The 21947-nt window shown below is 47.1% G+C and overlaps 1 protein-coding gene across 4 annotated transcripts in view; it reads right to left on the bottom strand.

Annotated features, from left to right (window-relative positions):
- Positions 1-3481: 3481 nt before the first annotated feature.
- The window catches only part of LOC115466109 (volume-regulated anion channel subunit LRRC8E-like), a 30681-nt gene continuing 12215 nt past the window's right edge, over positions 3482-21947 (bottom strand). For 3 of the 4 annotated variants that reach the window (XM_030197148.1, XM_030197147.1, XM_030197151.1), the window contains exons 2-3: positions 13293-13435; positions 3482-6110 (exon numbers count right to left, since the gene is read on the bottom strand). In XM_030197148.1, the coding sequence (XP_030053008.1) occupies positions 3840-6110; positions 13293-13430 (2409 nt within the window). In that variant the 5' untranslated portion in view covers positions 13431-13435 and the 3' untranslated portion in view covers positions 3482-3839. Of the gene's footprint in view, positions 6111-13292; positions 13436-20039; positions 20146-21947 lie in introns of those variants that run through there. The other variant, XM_030197150.1, reaches the window with a different exon arrangement.

The raw sequence follows: 21947 nt of genomic DNA, 5'->3' as shown, positions 1-21947 counted from the left end.
TAATGTATCTCCTCTTTACAGTGGAGGCGACTCTGTATCCTTTAACCACTCTTGCCCTACTCATCTTGTTTGAAGATCTGAAAAGCATCTGGCGTACAATCACTCGATCAGAACTATAGGTTTTATGTCTGATTGGATTTATTAACTCTTTTAGATTCATCTAAGGCGGTGGACAGCAGGTTCTCTGAGAAGGAAGGAAGGGATTATGAACACAGCTGAGCAGCTCAGCTCTTGCGTGGTGGGATTATAAGATTGCAAGAAGCCTAAGGCGACAGGGATGTCACTGATGTTTCTCTCACTTATGTTTTTTCCTGAAATTTCTTTCTTTGGTAAGCTATGTAAATATAAGAACTTTGTTTAATTGTACTTATAAAACAATAAACCTATAATAGCAGCTGTCAAAACATGGCAGTGTGTGGTTTTTAACAAACTTGTCTTCTGTTTGTATGACTCTATGCATGTCTCTAACAGTTATAATTGCAACCCTTTAACCTCAAGAATTGTGAGTTAAGGCTCCATTTATTAAGGTGTGCTAATGGATTTAGTACACAGTAAATGCTAAGATGCCCATAGGAATAAAATGGGCTTCTTAGCATTGAGTGCATGTGCTAAATCCATTAGCACTCCTTGGTAAAAGGAGCCCTGCTGTAGTTGCTTGCTTTGTGAGTGGTTTGGGTGCAAACATCTCCATTATTGATTCAGAGCTTTATCTGAAAGTTATATAGCATCAACTGTGACTATTCATTTGTGGCAAGGAAGACTAGAAAAGCACCTTTTCTTCGTTTTCTTTTGCAGATTTCTCTCGGTGCAGTGCAAGTTTGGACCAGAATCTAACCAACAATGTAGCAGCTGTCCAATGATGTCAGAGTGATGGTCTCAGGAAGACCCAGTTCTTAAGCTGGAATACTGGAACTTTTTTCCTTATTGAGCTGTATAACAAACTTTTCATTTTTTTGTTATTACACAGAAATCTTCTCTATTCTCGGCCCCATTACTTAACCAATGTAGTCAATTCCCATAAAAATAAAACACAGCCTGAGCTTTGCATTCTGTTTTCACACTGCATTACCCAAGCATGTAAAAAAAAGATTTTAACCAGTCAAAACCAGTGGTGTAGCCATGGGGGGGCCCTCCCAAATTTGGGTACAGGCCCCCAAAGACTGCTGGTTTGGCTGGCGGGGGTCCCCAAGCCCACCAGCAGAAGCTTTCCTGGAGTGATAGTCACCACCGCCCTGCTTCTGCTCCCTGAGCAATTTTGCTAGAAAGGCACAGAACATCACCACACAGGCATCCCTCTACACTTCAGTTTCCCACAAAATGACTTGTTAGTCATTTCGTCTCAATAAGGAGACCTTTGGCAAGGTCACTTTGTTACACAGCTACCAAACCAAGCTTTCTCCCAGCAGCAGGACCGCCGAGGGGGGGGGGGGGGGCAGGGGGGACAAAATTCCCCGGGCCTGGGCCTCCAAGGGGGGACCCGCGCCAGGGTCAGGCCGCCGGCGCTGAAGTCCCCGGTCTCACCTGCCTGCCTCTACGGCTCCGGGCCCCCTGCATTCGAAGTGGCAGTCGCAGATCTCCTCTCTTCTGGCCTTCCCTCCCTGTGTCCCGCCCTTGCGGAAACCAAGAAGTTACATCAGACAAGGGCGGGACACAGGGAGGGAAGACCAGAAGAGAGGAGATCTGCGACTGCCGCTTCGAATGCAGGGGGCCCGGAGCCGTGGAGGCAGGCAGGTGAGACTGGAGACTGCAGCGGCGGGGGAGCGACAGAGGGCAGCAGCGGTGGGGGGAGCGACGGGGGGGGGGGGGGGGGGGGGGGGGCGCAGCAGGGTGCCCTTGCCCCGGGCCCGGCCTAGTCTCTCGGTGGCCCTGCCCAGCAGGTTGATGAAATGCAAGTAAGTGAGATCCAGCTATACTAAGCTTATTCCCTCCAGTCACAAGATAGGAGGAATTGCTTTTTGGCCACCTCATTCATCATGGGCTAGCAGTGATGCCTGATGATACCATCACTGGGAGATATGTGCTATACATACTGTTGTGACTTTTTCTAGCCCTCTCTGGAGCCAATGTGGTATGCTGAGTGACCATGGGTTTGGGAGTAGGGTTACTAACTCAAAAGTCAACAAAATGGGCTGATGTGATGGTGGTCTTCCCTTACTTCATGACTTTTTCCAGCCCTCCAAGGAGCTGATGTGGTATGGTGAGTGACCATGGGCGTGGGAATAGGGTTACTAACTCAATCAAAGTCAACAAAATGGGCTGATGTGATGGTGGTCTTCCCTTACTTCATGACTTTTTCCAGCCCTCCAAGGAGCTGATGTGGTATGCTGAGTGACCATGGGCGTGGGAATAGGGTTACTAACTCAATCAAAGTCAACAAAATGGGCTGATGTGATGGAGGTCTTCCCTTACTTCATGCATGGACTTGTACATCTGAGTTTCAGTGCTGTTTTCCCCTAGAAAAGCCAGAACTACAACTCCCTGCATCTGTGCTGGGAGAGAACAGATTTATGTGTCCATGAAAGCCCAAGCTTTGACTATAAGAGCTTCCCAGACCCAACACCTTTGCTTTCCTTAACAGTCTGCATCATTGACTTTAAGTTGGCCTTAGATCTCCTGCGATATGTGGTGTACACATAGAGCAACCAGATCACGATGTGCTCAAGTCAAAGCCAAGCACTGCCTGGTTGTTGCACAGATTAAGCCGGAGCGTCCTCGTGGCTGAAGTCAAAGATGGCACATTGGTGCAAGAAGGCCTGCAGAGATGGCCTCCAGTTGATTTAAATGCCATTGCACTGATCTCAGTTATTAGGCCATACTGGAAGACCAGGCTCACTCTTGCCTTTGCCTTTCTAGATGTCTTATGAGAGACCCTCATTATTCCACCACAGCTATAATAGGCTAAAGGCTGAGAAGCAGGGAAGCCAGGGTTCAAATGTTATTGTGGCTGCTTGGGATCTTGGGCATGTCACTTAACCCTCCATTAACTCAATTACAAATTTAGATTGTAAGGGAAGAAGGAGTTACCTATGTTACCTGAATGTAATTAATTTTGAACTACTAAGAAATTAATATGCACAGTTGGGTCACCCCCAAGCCCCCTCTGTGTTTGGGAAAGAGGTACTATTTGATTAAGGCAGCATAAGAATGCACTACAGAATCCATTAAATCTTGGAAGAAAGGGGAGCATATCACAGATTCCCTGCAGAAGTAACTTTGGTAGGACTGGGGAGGTACTCTCTAAAGCAGGGGCATTCCAGCCTTAGCCCTTGTTGGTAGGGGTTTCAGGATTTCCCCAATGAACATGCATGAGATCTGCATACAATGGAGGCAGTGCATGCAATAGATCTCATGCATATTCATTGGGGAAATCCTGAAAACCTGACTGGATTGTGGCCCTTGAGGACCGAGGTTGGACAACCCTGCTCTGAAGACTAATGGTATGGCCAGACAAGAGTAACTGAACAAACGGAGGGGGCAAAGACAGACTAAAAACATTGCATTATGGTTTTGAGTAAGAAGGGTGAAATCCACCAACAAGGCTATGTCCAGTGGACAACATGGACAAGCTCAATACAAGAGTAGCACAGCGTCAATTTTCTCCTAGCCAATGTAGATCTGATATTAAATAAGTGGGGTTTCCAGTACACTAACTAGTTCCAGTGAAACCTGTATAAAACGTATCACCATTACTGATAAATACAATTTAAAAAACAAATGCCCTGTAATACTGAGTGGTCCTTGCCTACAGGAAGGTGCATTGGGGTTTGTTTGCTTTTTTTCACCTTTGGTCATTTGGTATATAGTTCAGTGCTGTAGGACACATGGTCCTCTACTTTACTTTATTCCTCACTCATGCGCTCACGAAGCTCAGAGGGCAATAGGTCATAAAGGGTGTTCTCAACAATGAGTCCACTGCGCTTGAGTGATGTGCATTCACCAATTTCCAAGGGCAAAACCTCCAGTTGGTTCCCCTTCAGCTCCAGCTTGGTCAACAAAGTCAAATTGGCCACCCGGGGAGACAAAACAGTAAGTCTGTTGTTCCCAAGCTTTAAAGTTTTCAGTTTCCTGCAGAAGAAAAGCTCATTGGGCAATGTCTCAATGCAATTGGAAGTGACAGCAAAATACTGGAGGCACTGAAGAATTCCAACCTCTGGTGGGATCTCACGGATTTCATTATTGGATACGTCCAAATGTCTTAGCTTGTTGCAAAGGAAAAGCTGTGTAGGCAAAATTAAGATCTTGTTCCGGTTGAGGTAAAGTTCCTCCAAACTTCTGAGCTTCCGGACATGGTCAGGGATGTAGGCAATGTGGTTGCACCAAAGCTTCAAGCTGGTCAATTTCCGGCAATGCTGGAAGCTTAGAATCTCTTCAATGGTATTCAGACAATTCTCCTTGAGGTCTAGTTGCTGCAGGTTAGTAAGACTGAAGACAGCATGGGGGATCCTCTCCAGTTCACAGTGGATCAGCTCCAGCTCCCGGAGGAAGACAAGCTTTTTCAAGTTGTTCAGTGTCACCAACTTGGTACCGTCATTATGAATGCAGAGTTTTTGGAGGTGGGTAGCCACATCCGTGATGGTGGGAGGAACCTTTGACAGGTTGCTTTTGAGGTCCAGGACTTTGAGGTTCTTCAGCTCGCGAAGACTTTCAAGAGAGATTGTCTTGGAGAGATCTTGAGACAAAAATCCTATAAGATGGAGCTCTTCCAGGCTCCGGAGGTTATAAATCCATAGTGGGATTTCCCTGATATCCTCAAATTTTATCCTAGCTACTTTGAGGTGATCCCTGAGATAAGTCAAAGAGGCATACTGGAGCTTCACTGGGCAGTTATATAGGGACAGCTCTTCCAGATTGACCAACTTGGAAATTATAGGTGGGATTGTAATATCAGTGATCATCTCAAGCTTGAGAGCTTCTATCTCTGTCACTTCAAAGATAGTGTCTGGGAGACCCGACAGCTTAAACAAATGGAGCTCCAGCCGGTTCTGTGGGTTCTTCTGGAGCTTCTGTCTGAGCTTATCCACCGTCCATTCGTGGTTCAGGTTTAGTTGCATCAGCTTGTTCTCACTGACTTCAGACAGGAAGACAGCAAAACGCTTGGAGTACAGGGAGTCATACTGGTCAATTAGGTAGAGCATAAAAGCAAAGTCATTCTTCACATCTGGAATGTCACTGATGCCCGTTTCCTCTCTCACAATCTTAAATGAGTATTCTTTCAAGGGCCGATGGAAAAGCCAATAGAGGGTGTAAAAACAGGTGAGACCATAGACTCCTAGGAAGCAGATGTAGCAGATGGCCAACTTGGAGAAGAGGTGGGCTTTGGTGTGGTTGCAGCAAAAGTTGTCATAGCCAGTCATGTCTTCCATCTTGACACTGCAGGGAACTATGAAATGGATGTTCCCAACCAAAGCTGCATTATAAATAGTTATCAAGAGAAACTGGCACACCTTGAGGATTGTTTGTCTCATGTACATGGAGTAGAGGATGTCGCCTTCTTCCACATGCAAGCGGAACTTCTTTACTTTCTCAAACAAGGCTTTTGCCTGCTCCCCTTCCTTTTTGTCCAGCAGACTTGCTGTAGAGTTCTCTGCTACAATTTTATCAGGGACGGGCACTATGGATGGATCTTTGGTGGGGCTGACCTCTGAGTTCTCCAGGATGCTTGGCTTGAAGTCCTTTTCCAAGTCTTGGTTCACTTTTTCTTGGTTCTCCCCAGAGACCTCAGAAAGGGCCCGAGTGGTCCATGGAGAGTCAAAACATTTGCCCAGGATGGAGATGAAGTGCTCAATTTTAGAACTGGTCCCAGGGAACTTGAACCAGAAGTTCCCACAGATCATGAAAATTAGGGTGTGGATGACTACCAAATAGGGGAAGTATTTGGCATACCAATGCAGAGCTGTCTCATAGCACATCTGGTTGATGAAGCTATACTGCTGGATGTCCAGATTATTCTTCAGTCCATTCATCTCTCGTACTTCTGCCTTGGTAGATGTGTCGGAGGGGGTCTGCTTCGAAGCATTAAATGCCCTCTTGGTGAACTCCTCACATGTGACGTCCGCAATACCATCAGCAGAGATATGGTTGGGAAGGCAGATAATTTTATCTTGCATGACCTGGAAAATGGAAGAAAAAGAAGGATAAATGAATAAATTAAATCTCGAGCTTGGATCTCATTACTGTTCAGACCTGTCACGGGTCTGCTGCACATTAACAGTGAGCAAGGTGCAAGAAAGCTTTCTTAAAGGTCAGGCAACTTTCTTCCGCTCCTCTAGCCTTCAACCTCAATCGGGATTGGGCCTCTACTGGAGCCACAGGGCCATGAGCCTTCATCCACAACAACAGTAGATCAGAGGTGAGCACTGGATGGGGCATACTTGGATCGCAGAAGAACCTTTGATACTGTCCCACTCAGGAGACATAAATACACCAAGCAGCCTGGGTTACAATAGATTCAAAGGGTGATGATAACATGAGCAACCTCCACGAAGAGAGGGTTGATCAATGGAGCACTTAATGATTGATCCTAAGATCAGTTCTGTTTAATATTTTCATGAGTGGTGTTGCAGAGGGATTAGGAGGAAAGGTTTGTCTGGTTCGAGTTGATATTAAGATCTGCAATAGCATGGACACTCTCAATGCCAGAAGGAATAAGGAGCAATCGATGATATAGTCAACTACTAAGCAGCAAAGATTCAAAGCAAAAAAACCCCAAAACTATAGCACGCTGGAGGTGGGAAACAGAATTCCAGGGAAATGGTATACAGTGAAAGGCACTGACCAAAAGAGGGATGGAATAAAGTCTAATGATCACATAGTAATGAAACAGCGGAAGAAAGCAGTGGTCAGAATCACTGGGATACCAGAGTGCAAAGGGAGAAGCATAACCAGCCACAAACTGAAGGTGTAATGCCTTGTACACGATATCAATTGGAGGTCACGCAGTAACATATTTATTAAAAAACAACCCCACGTTTCGCCCAAAGGCTGCATCAGGGGTAACACTATAAAAGATATAGATCAGAAAAATACATAAAAACTAAATAAAACTATAAAAAAGGGTAGAACTAGACAAGGAAATAACTGGAAATATTGCAGATGAGTCGTGACATGGGAGAGAGGTTCCTAAGGTAGTAATTTATTTTCTCTAATAAGATTTGATGAAAGGGAAGACTCAAGTAAAGGGTTATTAAAATGGTGGACAGTTTTGTACAATCTTGCAGAGGTTGTGTCCCGTTCTATTAGTGAGTGAAAATAATCCCTTTTTTGCCTGAGCAGTAGAGGATTATGTAAAATTGTGTAGCGTCTTTCTAAGCGTTTAATTTGGCTTTGGAGTGATATTTCTGATGGGATCTTTCACGATGACGCAATTATCTTTCTGTAATTTCAGCCCACGGGGATACCAGGGGTGAGAGGAGTTATGATTTAGAGAACAGTGTTCCTGCGAAGCGACTACAGTATCCAAACCAGGCTGGGGCACAGTTTTCATAGCTTCACTTGGGTAGTCAAGGAAAGAGGAACAAGGGTTGACAATATGACATAAAGGATTCAGGTTGAATGGACCTCAGGCTCCTTGATTTCTGAAGTACAGGAGGACACGTGACATGTACAACTTAAAGTTTGAGGGAACAAACTTGAAGATAATTAGGGAATTATCAAGAATAAGGAATAGGTCAATACATTCATAGATGGCGGCCACATGGAGCTGACTTCCAGGAAAAGAGGTGGTGGAATTCAAGACAGCAGGGCAGTGAACACCTTTGGAGGGGCCAAAGAAAACAATCTCCAGCCTCACCCCCATCCCCAAGCTCTCTAATTACTGACCCTATATTGGGTAAAATACCATATGGATTGCAGCTCAGTGGCACAGCCCATTCCAGGGTCCATGAAAGACAGTAACGGAATTCAAGCAAAGTGAGAATCATGCTGGATACAGAATCTTTTTTTTTTCTCACAAAAGTACGAAAGACTACTTGTTTGAGCAGGTTTTCAGAACAGGGGCTGGATGAGGCAGATAAGTCTGGTCTTCTCTGTGAGTTGCTTGGGGTACGTTTTATGTTTTTGATTGCTGTGTTTTAGTTTTGATTGGGGGGAATGCGGGGGAAGATTATTGTTATGTTGTTTGTGTATAGTGATAAGACTTGTACTGTGTTGTAATTTTGATGATGGGTTATTGTGTGAGCAGCCTAGGATTTTGACAGGATATAAATATTTAAATACAAATTAACAAAATAAATAAGCACAGAGAATCCTTAAGTATGAGGACGTGAATGTCAGGTTTCAAGTCAGAGCTCAAAGGATGTGAAATCTAGAGGGGGTCTTATAGCTTTTGCAAGACTGATTTTGCAAAGATTTTTCTGCATGACAAGCATGTTTTACTGCAGAGAAAGGCTACATAAAATTACACGGAGGTCCATGTGCAAAAAAAGTAGCAGCATTGAAAGACAGGGTCTGCTTTTCTGTGATCTGTGTTACTGGAAGTGTCCTCTAGGAGGAGGTAATGAGCTTCAATTTAGAAATCCTTCTGTACACGCATAGAGTGCATCCAAACATTTATATCTTCCTCAGGGTAGGTATAAATCGTTCTGAAAGTCTAGTTTATAAACATATGTAAGCATCTATTTGCCTTTATACAGTAGGTGCTTTTATGGCATTTTTTTAGGCAACTTGATATGAAAGTACAGTACTCATATCTACAGTCGTGTACTGAGTTATCTTTCTAACCACCTAGGGTTTTATCACCTTTCTCATCTATTCCTTGGCCAGAGTCTACAGACTGACCTCCTCCAGAACCTAGGAAGTGTCCACTCTGAACTTCTTCCATTGCCGACTCTGTTGCAAGGGGGCCAACAAGCATTACATGTCCAGCATCTCAAACCACGGCCGCCAGACTGTGGGACAGAAGGGGGGCTGGGAATTGAACCCAGGTGTCTTTCGGAGTAGCACAAAGCCCCACCCCCCCAGTCTTTGGACTAACCGAATGCAACACGGCTTGATGATGTATTGAGTCGGTATTTCTTTAGTGATGTTATATCACATGCTGCAGCCTCTGCCCAGCAGGTTTACAGCGCGTGAACATTTGATTCACTATGTTAAAAAAAAAAAACAAGATACTGCGGACACCTAGACGAGGAGAGAACCCTGAAGGCCTAGCTGCCAACTTAGGGTGCATCTGAGTTAACACCTGAAGGCAGCAAAGGTTTCCATGGCTGGAAAGACAGGAAACTGGTCAGTGGGCAGGTGTGGGGGGGGGGGGGGGGGGGGTTAAAATGTTGAGAGGAGGGGAGGGGAGGGAAATTTAGCTACCAAGAATGAAGGTTCAAGAGCGATTCCTCTGCTTACAGTGTGACTGGAACTGAAGTCAGCTTCTGAGGTGGCTGGAAGAGCCCTGAACTGTATGAGTTAAACTCCACACACGCAAACCCTCTCCATGCCCAAACAGGAATTCCAGAGTTTATGTAGTAGAGGAAAGCAAGCCAGGTGACAAACTATCAAAGTTTATTATTACACAGCCTAACCATACACCCCCACACACAGCTCAAGGTGCCAGCCTCGTTAGAGATCGCCTGTTTTTTTGGAAAACAATTTTAATTATTCCCTGCAGAGGGGTCATTACAAAGATCAAAGGAATGGGCTTGGAGGGATGTCAGTGGCTGCACAGTGCATGCACAAGATCTAAGTATAGAAATCATGGGTGTGTCCAGAGCAGAGGGCCTGGGGGCAACATGAAATGTCTGCATCCGCCCACCTAGCAGCAGCTCCCCAGCAGGCCTGCAAACACACGCTCCAGGAAGGCTGCATGTGCAAGTCTGTGCGTCACAGATATGGATTTCGGAAGAGGCCTCGCTTGCAAGTACTGGACTCACCACTAGGGGATCCCCTAGCACTACCACCCACTACCCCAATTCCCATGTACACTCCTTCCACTAGATTGAAGGACTCAGTGGGGATGGCTGAGACTTTTCACCCCTGGCATGCAGGCCATAACCCCCTCCCCCCCTACACATTCTAAATCCCAGAACTTCCTCCCCCCCCACACCTCCCATCTTACTGATCGCATCCCAGAGGACACAGATGGTGACTCTTGGTCCTGTACTCTGGTTAAACCCTCCCCAAAATTCTTAAAACAGGAGAGAAATGGAGGACAGTGAGAAGACAAAGTGGTAAGAGGATGGAATTTGATATACCACCTTTCTGTGGTTACAATCAAATTTTATATATAGGTCAGTGGCGTAGCCAGAAGTCAATTTTTGGGTGGGCCAACAGGTTGGATGGGTGGGCACTAGACAGTGGTGTGCTGGTAAATGTTTAACAACAGGCTCTCTCCCCGGTCCACCTCTGCGCCCCCCCCCCCCTCAAAATTGCAGAGCTGGCTATAGCCGGGGAGAGAGCCTGGGGGAGGGGAGGCAATGCATTACTCTCTCTAGGAAAAAAAAAAACATTAAATGATCCCAGGTTCCAATCTAATTCATGTTTAATGTGGGATAAAATGCCATAAATAAGTAAATAAATATAAACTTTTAATGTTGAGCACCTGATTCTCAAAGTGGACATATTCCAAACACTATAATTCAAATAAAATGATTTTTTTTTTCTACCTTTGTTGTCTGGTGACTGTTTTTCTGATCATGCTGGCCCAGTATCCAATTCTGCTGCTATCTGTCCTCTTAACTCTGTTTCCAGGGCTTCCTTTCCATTTATTTCTTTACTTTCCGCCTTTCTTCTTCATTTCTTGCTCTATATCCATAAGTAAAAGCTGGGTCCTCCGCAGACTTGACTGTACAGTGGATCCAGCTTCTGCCTATTTTCTTCATCCATGTGCAGTTTTTCGCCTCTCTTTCTTTTCCCTCATCTCATCTCCTTCCTCACTCTTCCATCCCCTCCATCCATGTCCAGCATTTCTTCTCTCTCCCTTCCCTCTCCTCCATCCATGTCCAGCAACCCTCCTCTCTCCCACCCTTCCCTCCATCCATGTCCAGCAACCCTCCTCTCCCCTGCCCTCCCCTCCATCCACCCATGTCCAGCAACTCTCCTCTCCCCTCCATCCATACCCAGCAATTCTCTTCTCTCCCGTCCCCTCCATCCATCCATACCCAGCAATTCTCTTCTCTCCCCTGTCCCCTCCATCCATCCATACCCAGCAATTCTCTTCTCTCCCCTGCCCCCCTCCATCCATCCATACCCAGCAATTCTCTTCTCTCCCCTGCCCCCCTCCATTCATCCATACCCAGCAATTCTCTCTCCCCTACCCTTCCCTCCATGTCCAGCAATTTCTCCTCTCTCCCTGGGCCCTGCCCTCCCATCCATCTCCTGCTCCTTCCCTCTGCTGTACCCCATTTCTCCCAGTCCTATCCACCCTCTACTCATCACCCCTCCCAGTCCCATCCTTCCCTCTGCTTACCACCCCTCCCAGTCCCATCCATCTCCTGCTCCTTCCCTCACTCTGCTCACCACCCCTCCCTCTGCTGTGCCCCACCTCTCCCAGATCAAGTTGCGCCCGGCCCGCCCGCGAGGTCAAGGATCGCCGATTCCGTGACCGTCTACCCCTCTCTTCCTCCCTCCGGTGCTTCTACCTGGGATCCCAGCAGCATTGGCTGTGTATCCATGCTGCCTTCGCACTGCCCTGGAAGCCCTCTCTTTAAGAGAAGGCTTCCGGGGCAGTGCGAAGGCGCCCGCCCGCGAGGTCCAGAATCGCGCGATTCCGACTCTACCCCTCTCTTCCTCCCTCCCTCGGCGCTGCAGTAATGTACCTGGGATCCCATCATCCCGGGGCAGTGCGAAGGCAGCGTGGATACATCGCTAATGCTGCCGGGATCCCAGGTACATTACTGCAGCGCCGAGGGAGGGAGGAAGTACAGAGGGGTGGAGTCGGAATCGTGATCGGCGGTGGCAAACTGTTTGGGGTCTGGGAGCTCTGCTTCTGGGTGGGGTGGGCCTGAGGTAAAACTGGGTACGCCCCTGATATAGGTAATTATTTGTACCTGGGGCAATGGAGGGTTAAGTGACTTGCCCAGAGTCAAAAGGAGCTGCAGTGGGAATCAACCCAGTTCCCCAGGACCAAAGCCGGCTGCACTAACCACTAGGCTGGGATTCTGGAATCTTGCTATTCTTTGGGATTCTACATGGAATGTTGCTACTCTTTGACATTGTGCCTGGAATCTTGTTAATGGGACTTGATACACTCTCTTTCTCTGCTTTTGCAACTACATTCAAAGCGGTTTCCATAGTATATACAGGTACTTCTTTGTATCTGGATTCACAAGGAGCTGCAGTGGGAACTGAACCCGGTTCACCTAGTTTTCAGGCCACTGCACTAACCATTAGGCTACTCCTCCACTTCAGAGTCTCAGTAAACAACATTTGAGGCTGCTTATTACCGATTTTTTTCTGTTACAAAACACAGGCAGGAAATGCCACTTTAGAACTGACCCACCCTCTGGCACCTCACACTTCCTCCCTGCCTGCTACTATCCCTTCTAAATCACTAATAATCCATCCCACATAGGCTGCATTTGTCAGCCATCTTGAATCCCAGCCAAATATCCCCTGAATTCTTTCATAATGAAAACCATAATACTTTTTAAAATTTCACTCTGTTTTATTTTAATTATATGTGTCTCTCTTAACTTTCTGGTTTGAAGGACTCATTTCTGTCTGGGAAAAGTAGGGGAATAAATAGAGTGAGCTAATGTTTAATCTCAAAACACTGCCACAGCAAGGCTTCAGTTCACACATAGTGTGAATTCGGTCCCACTCACCTCCTCAGCCCCAAAACCAGATCATTAAGATCTACATTCATTAAAGTTTTCAGAGCTCTATGGGAGATTTTAACTACCACTGAAATCAAGGGGAGGGGGTGGGTGACGGATGCAGGGAAGAGATATTTAAGAAGGTCAACAAAGCCTACGGGGGTCAATGATGGGAAAAGAGATATTTAAGAGGGTGACGCTATTGAAATCTATACGTGAATGATGTGGGTAAGAGATATTTAAGGGGATGACGCCATTTAAGTCGATGGGGGTGAATGATGTGGGGAAGATATTTTCAAGAGGGTGATGCCATTGAAATCTATGTGGGTGAATGATGCGGGGGAAAGATTTAAGAGGGTGATGCCATTGAATTAATTAGTGATGAGCTCTTGTAGATAATTATGCTGTTGATGAGGTTGGAAGCAGCATCTCTCAGTGAGACTGTGTTGAGATGTCCAGTGTAATAAGACAGCGTCGGCTGTTTCTGAGGTGTACATACAGTGTACAGTGACAGGGAGCAGTTCATTCCCCCCCCCCTCCATCATCTACCTGTAGGGTGCAGCCAAAGACGCCAATCATAAGCATTGCAACGGTAATGTACTCTGTCAGGACGTCCCACCAGGGCTTCAGGACCTTGAAGGCTGGCTGCTGCTCCGTGAACTGCTTGAACTCCGCCACGGGAATCATAATGCCTGCAGGGGGACAGAAGGGGCAAAGAGAGAGGTTAGATCCCAGATTCAGGCGAGCAGAACCTCAATTTTCCGCCCCTTATTTTAATTTCAGAATAGACTGGGACTTGAACACCACCCCCCCATGTCCTCCTCCCGTCAGTCCAGTCCAAAGGTGTGAAAGACACCGTGGACCCCATCATGGCTGAAAAGCTAAGGCATGGGGAAAGTGGTGGCCAACATCAGAGAGATCGTCACAGAAGGGGGAAGCCATAGACTTGCTAGGTGCAGCGTGATTGGAACCGAGGGTGAAAAGAGGTAAGGAAAGAGAAACAGCATTTATTAATATAAAAATAGTTTCACATGTATGTATGCATGTAATCAGTTATCTATAAAAGCAACTTTGCCTATAGCCATTCAAGCAGTATACAATTGTAGAAAATGTGAGCTATCATTCAGAAACAGCAGCATCACTGGGGGAGGGTAGGATGTGCCCCTCTTATCTCACAAGGACATGTCTGCAGAGCAGAACACCGTTAGCGTGTGTGTGTGCCATGTAGGGAGAATGACGGTGGCAGGAGAACGTAGTCGTGCTGTTACTTTATTCTCTCTCTCCCCTCCCCCCTCCACAATATATTATTTTTGCTATTCATATTGTGAGCTTTGCTAGGTAAAAGTAACTCATGAAAATCTTATCAAGAAGATACACTGGCTTGCCTGTCCCCTACCTCCTCCTCTGAGAAGCAGACAGGATGGGCAGATATATCACACCCAACCTCTTATCTGGTAGTATGAGAGTTTCATTTGGCGGGGGGTGGGGGGGGGGGGGGGGGGGGGGGGGGGGAGGGCAAAGGGTGGGGCGTGGCACATTAGCATATTTACTTGCATGCATACATCTTATACATATTCATTATAGTTATTCAAAACACACACACACAAGCCTAAAACACTAAATATGACCTGCCCCGGAAGCCCTTCTCTCTCCTACAGCTTCTCGCCTATGCAGGAACAGGAAGTTGAAGGAGAAAGAAAGGCTTCTGGGGGCAGGTCTAAAGCAGCATGCATACTGCTTTCTCGCTGAGGCTGCTGGCGGCTCAGGGGATTGGAGGACTCAAGGGGGGGGGAAGCGATACCAGGTGCCGTGGGGTTGGAAGGAGAGAAAGAACTGGAAGAGTCCAGGGCTGTGGTGGCAGCGGAAAGAGAGATGCTGCTGCAGCTGTAGCTCATTTGGGGGGCATTGCCCCCCCTCGCCCCCCAAACTATGCCCATGGATTACGTTTATGGTTTATTTGAATTTGCCACACCGCCTTCACTAACTGGAAGCTCTCGGCAGTTTACAATAAAAACAATGCAAGGATTCGAGAAAGAAAGGAACTAGAATAATTTATAGGAAAGTGGATAGAACGGAGAAAATGGAGATGCAAAGGGATAGAGCAAAGGACGAGGGAGGGTCAGCATTCGGAGGGTAGTAGTAAAAATGCAGTCGGGTCCGAATCGGCAGAGAAAGCATCAGTGAAGAGCCATGTCCTTAGTTTAGTTTTGAATTTTTTTCAGAGAGGTTTCGGAATGGATGTGAAGAGGGAGAGAATTCCAATGAAATGATGCAGCAAAATAAAAAGCGCGGCAACGGGTAGATTCGAGTTGGGAAACTTTGGGGCCTGGTAGAACTAATCGATGATCGTTAACTGAGCATAGGAGACGTGCTGGTGAATGCGGAATAGTGAAAGAGGTAAACCGAGCCAGTGGAACTGAAATGTAAGCACTAGTAGTTTAAAAAGTACACGTCGACGAATCTGTAACCAGGCGTACTTTTCAAGCAAAGGCGAAACGTGATCTGAGCGGTGAGCATGCCAACGTTCTGTAATGACTGTAACCTTTTGACGGATGACTCGGTACAACCTTGATAAATGATGTTACAATAATCTAATCTTTTGATGAGCACAGATAGAATGAGGGAATTGTGGCAGATGTGAGGGTGTGTGTGTGTGTGTGGGGGGGGGGGGGGCGGCATTCCTAGTTCACAGCATGGCTCCATCTTGCCAAGCTTGACCCAACAGACATGGCGCTACATTTAATGGATGTGAAAGCCAGAAAGTAACTCCTTATGTTTGAACAAAGGCATGATTCAGCGCAAAATTCATTGTTCTACTAGATCTGTAACTGTGTCTCCTAAATAACTTCTGCACTCCCAGGAGTAGGATGCTAAAATTAGCTCACAAGTAAAGAGTACAGATAACACCTCTTACCTTTAGGACTGGAGGGCTCAGGGGATGGAGCCAGAGATACAGAGGCCCAGATGCATCAAACGTAAAAAAAAACCTAAATCGTTAAAGTCCTTAACGATTTTGAAAAACCGAAGCATGCACCAAAAAAACAGGCCAAACATGTTCGTTGCGGTATCGAGAAGTACAATGTATCAATCAATCGTAATCCCCGTCGGTAATGGGCCCCTAAATCATGCGCAGAGCAGCCAAGCGTTATGCTGACTGCTCTGCGCATGCCACAAACGTCCAAAAAAAACCCCAACACGTGGCTCCTCACTTCCCCCTGCACTAACCAAAACAAAAAAAAATCCAAATAGATTGGGAGGGGGCAAAGGTGCTCATCAGGAGCATCCTGTATGGGCGCCCTTGCCCCCCCCGAGATCGCCACTGTTCCCCGCTTCAGCCGGTTTTAATAAAAACAAATCTCCACATTTTCTCATCCCCGCTTCCCCTCCCTTCCTGTGTCTCCTGTCCTTTGCTCCAGGGCTCCACCTCCCGCCATCCTCCGCCTCCGCCCCCGTGCCCCGCCCCCTGGGATCATCGCCGCCGCTCCCACCCTCCACCGGACCCCCCCTCCGTATTACCTGTATGCGAAGGTGCTGCACGGGATAAAACATCTGATCACCAATTGCTTCTCCCTCCTCCGACGTCAGTCTGTTGTTCCTGGGCCCGCCCTCATTGACGTAAGTTATCTACGTAGGCAACTTACGTCAATAGAGGGCGGGCACAGGAACCACAGACTGACGTCGGAGAAGGGAGAAGCAATTGTCGATCAGATGTTTTATCCTGTGCAGCGCCTCCACATACAGGTGACAGGCGCTGCGCGGGACGGTAATGCGGAGGGGGGGGTCCGGTGGAGGGTGGGAGCGGCGGCGACGATCCCAGGGGGGGCGGGGCAAGGGGGTGGAGGCGGAGGATGGTGGGAGGTGGAGCCCTGGAGCAAGGGACAGGAAACACAGGAAGGGAGCGGGACCAGGGATGAGAAAATGTGGAGATTTGTTTTTATTAAAACCGGCTGAAGCGGGGAACAGTGGCGATCTCAGGGGGGGGGGCAAGGGCGCCCATACAGGACGCTCCTGACGAGCGCCTTTGCCCCCTCCCGATCTATTTGAATTTTTTTTTGTTTCGGTTAGTGCAGGGGGTAGTGGGGAACTACCGGTTTGTGTTTTATATAACTTTTTTTTTTTTTTTTACTTGCCAGCTTGCATTTTTATGGTGCAGGAGGGAGCGGGGCGATGACAGCTCAGGCCTGAGCGACAGGTCTGAGATCTCGCTAAATTTCTCACGTTAAATGATTCGTTAGAATCGTCGGTATGGTTAGTGCATTGCGAATTGTCCACATTTCAATGGTAGTTTCTGGTTTGCATTCCGTTTTCGTTATCTGCTAGCGGCTTCAGAAAAAGGCCTATAATGCATGCAACGGTGGCAAATTTTGTCGTTAAAGGGTCGTTAGAGTTTTGTGCATCTAGGCCAGAGTGTCACCTCCTGGAGGGTTCAGGGGATGGGCACAGGGATAGAAAGAAAGCCTCTCTCCTCTAGAACTGGAGGGCTCAGTAGTTTATCCCATTGGCCAAATTTCAGACATTGAGAATGGTGATTCCTCTGCTAAAGACATGGGAGACTTTGCTTCAGGATTTAATCTGCTGGACAGCACTTGAAAGTCAGTAATGGATATAGTGTGAGAGCTTTAAGACAAACCAGCTTAAAGCAGAGTCCCAAAGAGAAAAAAAAAAGTTGGACATGCCAGGAAATAATTTAACAGAAGACTATAAATAATGTCCATCACTAATGCAGTGCCTCCCCCAACAGGGCTTCACATTTCCGGCTCTTTCTCTTTCCAAGAAACAGCAAACCTGAGTGCAGATAAAGCCCCAACGAGATCTATCCATTATATATCTCTGTTACCAAAGCACCAGATCTTCCTCACTATTGAAGATCCATCGCAGACTTTACCCATCATTCCACCCCCCTCCCCGAAACACAGCTAACCATCCTCTGTGCTTATCCCCAGACTTTACCCCTCACTCCCCCCACAGCTAAGGATCCTCTGTACTTATCTCAGACTTTACCCTCAATCCCCTACCACTGAGGATCTGCTGTGCTTATTTCAGGTGAGTTGCATTCAGGCACACGAGGTATTTTCCTGCCCCAGAGAGCTTACAATCTAAATCTGTACCTGTAGGGACTGGAGTTAAATGACTTGCCCAAAGGAGCAGTGGCATTCCTAGGGGCGCTGACACCCGGGGCGGTCGCCGATGCGCCCCGCCCCCCCCCCCCCCCGATGCAGCGCGAACCCCCTTGTCACCCCCCCACCCCGACGAAAGAACCCCCCCCGGGTGCACGCCGCTGGGGGGGGGGTGCCGTGCGCCGGTCAGCTTCGTTGTTTCCATGCTCCCTCTGCCCCGGAACAGGAAGTAACCTGTTCCGGGGCAGAGGGAGCATGGAAACAACTAAGCTGACCGGCGCTCAGCACCCCCCCCAGCGGCGTGCACCCGGGGCAGGCCGCACCCACCACCCCCCCCTTAGTACGCCACTGCAAAGGAGCAGCAGTGGCACTTGAACCTGGCTTCCCTGGGTCTCAGCCCCCTGCTCCACTTGGTCTCTCGTTCTTATGTTGTCTCTTTTGGGTAGCTGTTCACCACCTTTTCCACAAAGACATATTTTCAGATGTTAGTTCTTCTACATCCCACAATATATAATCCAGCCTGCAGTGGCAATTCTGGTCCAACCTGTGGCAACTGGTCCCAAATGTATTAGACAGAGGTGCGGCAGCTGCTCTGGCGAAGCAACAGCAGACAAGGGAAGCAACCGTAGCACTTCAAAGGTACCGTCTCTCCTCGCCCAGCCGCTCGGGGCACCGCTCAGCGTGACCCTCAGACCAAATCGTTTCCTCATGGCTGGAAGATGTGAAGATAAGTGGTCGGCATGTATGGCAGGCATAAAAAATGGGGGGGGGGGGGGGGTCCTTGGAAAAAGCCACGTTTCGGCGAAAATGTTGCAAGTCGGATATCAGAACCTCCGCAGCCGACACTGGCAAAGCAAAGCTAAGTACAATAACGATTTGGGGATAAATGAAAACTTATGAATGTTGAAGATTCTCACAAGTTAATATAATATTTTTTAAAAACTGAATAATCAATTGAACAAAATAAGGGACCAGTGACGATTTGGGGTAAGTCTTTAGTGATATTGAACTTCACTGTTCGCTAGACCCCCATGCTGAGGTTCCGAAAAATATGATTTATAAACATATTGAACCAATAGTGAAGAAGTATAGTTTAGTTACAATTTTTGATAAATAAAGTGGTTTATACCTGTGACATATCTAAATGTCCCCTGGTTGTTCTCTCCTGTAGGCAGCAGATATTTAAATCCTTCTTTGATTTTGCAGGGCTTCAGTTGCCGATTTTAAAACCATTTTGGTACCGGCAGCCCTTCTCGGGTCTGTTTCCACCCTCCAGCCTCGAGAACTGGAGACAATATTCTACATGAGGTGTCTTCAATGACTTGTATAGGGACGTCTTCACCTCTGTTTTTCAGCAGGTTATACCTCTTCCCAAGCATCCCAGCACCCTTCTTCCTCTGGCCAGCACCTTATCTAGCATCTAGAGCTTGTCAGACACAACCACTGGTGCTTACACATCAGCCTCTCACCCCCTCAACATGTGTAAGTTGTCTGGATTTCCGCACCACAAATGCAGAATGAATTCTACGTGCCAGGCAGTTCACCACTTCTCATTCTGGGTTCTTCCTCGGTGGTGTCCACCCTGTTGCAGAGCTCAGAATTACATAAGTACATAAGTATTGCCATACTGGGACAGACCAAAGGTTCATCAAGCCCAACATCCTGTTTCCAACAGTGGCCAATCCTGGTCACAAATACCTGGCAAGGTCCCCCAAAAAGTACAAAACATTTTATGCTGCTTATCCCAGAAATAGTGGATTTTCCCCAAGTCCAATTTAATAATGGTCTATGGACTTTTCCTTTAGGAAGCCGTCCAAACCTTTTTTAAACTCTGCTAAGCTAACCGCCTTTACCACATTTTCTGGCAACGAATTCCAGAGTTTAATTACATGTTGAGTGAAGAAAACATTTCTCCAATTCGTTTTAAAGTTACTACTTTGTAGCTTCATAGCATGCCCCCTAGTCCTAGTATTTTTGGAAAGCGTAAACAGACGCTTCATGTCTACCCGTTCCACTCCACTCATTATTTTATAGACCTCTATCATATCTCTCCCCAGCTCCAGGACCACTCCCGAAGGCACTCCACTGATACCCTCCCCCCCCTTGGAGCTCCTAGTTATCACCCCCCCCCCCCCATCTGTCGTCTATCTGTGAACCAGTTTTCAACCCTGTCCATCACCTCAAGGTTCTCAGTTCATCTCTCAGCCTCATGCCAGCCTGTCCTCTGCCTTTGATATAGTCGTGTCCGAAAACCAAAGCCTCTGCCCTTTGCATCTGGGAGCAGAAGCCACCATCAAAACACAGGAGCTAAGAGCCAGCCTCCTGGATCCAGGCCCTGTCTCCCGTCTGCAGAGGCCCAAGGGCAGCATCTGTAGACAGAAAATAACAGATCAATATATTATAAAGCAAACTCAGTGTTTTTGCCCTTCATCTTCTTACTGCCTCTGTCCAAAGATGGAAGTGGTCTGGGATTCCTGGGCTACGTGCCAGCAGGAGGCACAGTGGCAGGATTCGATGGATGTCGTGAAACAACAACAGTGTGACATTCCTGCTGCCACCTCAACTGAAGACTCTTTTTCATCTCCTGGTTAGTGACTTTGCGTTCAGAAGGGGCTAAGAATGACTAAAACCAAGCTTTCTCGAAGGTCAGGTTTGGTCAGACCACATCCCAAGTCAGAGAACACCACTGAAATCCTGACTATCAAGACTCAGAGCAGATCCAAGTTCTAATCCCAGTTCTGCCACCAACACTCTCAATGTGATCCTTCAGCAGGCCACAAAAACTTCTTGTGCTCCAGCTTAGTCTGGAAGCTCTACTTGCAAGGAATATCATATCCCTTCTTCTTATCTAGGTCTGTGCACACTGACAGCTCACCATAACAGTGTTTACTGCCAATAATAGACCGAGTGCAATATTTATGCTTCAGTGTTACAGTCCCTGGGGGGGAGGCGAGAAGCTTTTCCACCATGGAGCTGGTTTAACCTCTGCGGTGTGGGTGCACCAATTCAACTCCACCCAGAATTACCAGCTAGTTCTAGGGCACAAGGGACAGGCTCGCTAGTCATCCCTCCATCCCCACCCCCCTTCCACCACCACCTGTATCTGTGGGACTTGAGGCTTCATTCCCTAAAAATGAAGCAGAAACCAGATGTCCAGAATCGCAATGAGAGTAAAACCATTATTGGTTTGACCTGCCACCCCACTGACTTGAGGAAATTACTGGTGTGCAGTGCAGGGCATTGTGGGGGGGGGGGGGGGGGGGCCAGGTGGAGACACTGCCGACAGGCTGGCCTGTGGTTTCTCAGCTCCCAATTTCTCCTCCACACACATCCAGTAGCGGAAACCAAATCAGCGGAAAAAGTGACTCAGGGATAGCTGAAACCTAAAAACAGTCCAGGCAGCGTTTCAACGCTCACTGAAAGCAGATGTCTGAAATCTCCAGCAGTCTGTTTCTCAATGAAATTCCTTCCTTTGTCAGTCTTATCCCTAGGTGTCCTATAATTTTACTCTGAAATATTTTTATCATGATGTTACACTTTTATGTGAAATAAAAATATGTCCCTTTTATGGAGATCTCCCCACCAAGGCTTTTCAAATGTTCTTTTGCCAAGTTCTCTTCAGCTATTTGTGCTGGATTCATTCACACTTTACTTGTATCAATGTGACACCTTCACAGGACTCTGATGTCCGTGCTGTTCATTGCTGTAGTCATTCTTTACATTTATCAGTGTGACACTTGCATGGAGCTCTGATGAGCATCAGCTGTCCGTGCTGTATTCATGCTTCGTATGTACTGGCGTGATGGTGGTTGGATTACTCTGGTGTTAATTAGCTGAGCAGCTTCTCAATTCCCCCTCCCCCCCAATTTATTCAGATTTATAATGCTGGGAACAGCTAAGCCGAGGAAACTTTAGGCACTGATAAAATAAAATTTGGAATCACAGGATGCCAAACTAACGGAAGGGATGGTGACCAAACAACTCACTAACTACTTAAACAAATTCTCAATATTACACGACTCCCAGTCAGGATTTCGGTCTAACCATAGCACCGAGACAGTACTAGTTACTCTCATGAATAAGTTCA

This window comes from Microcaecilia unicolor, chromosome 3 (genome assembly GCF_901765095.1).
Source record: "Microcaecilia unicolor chromosome 3, aMicUni1.1, whole genome shotgun sequence".
In the NCBI taxonomy this organism is placed as follows: Eukaryota; Metazoa; Chordata; class Amphibia; order Gymnophiona; family Siphonopidae; genus Microcaecilia; species Microcaecilia unicolor.
Note: the sequence above shows the minus strand (reverse complement) of the source record. Positions and strands in the feature narration are given on the sequence as shown.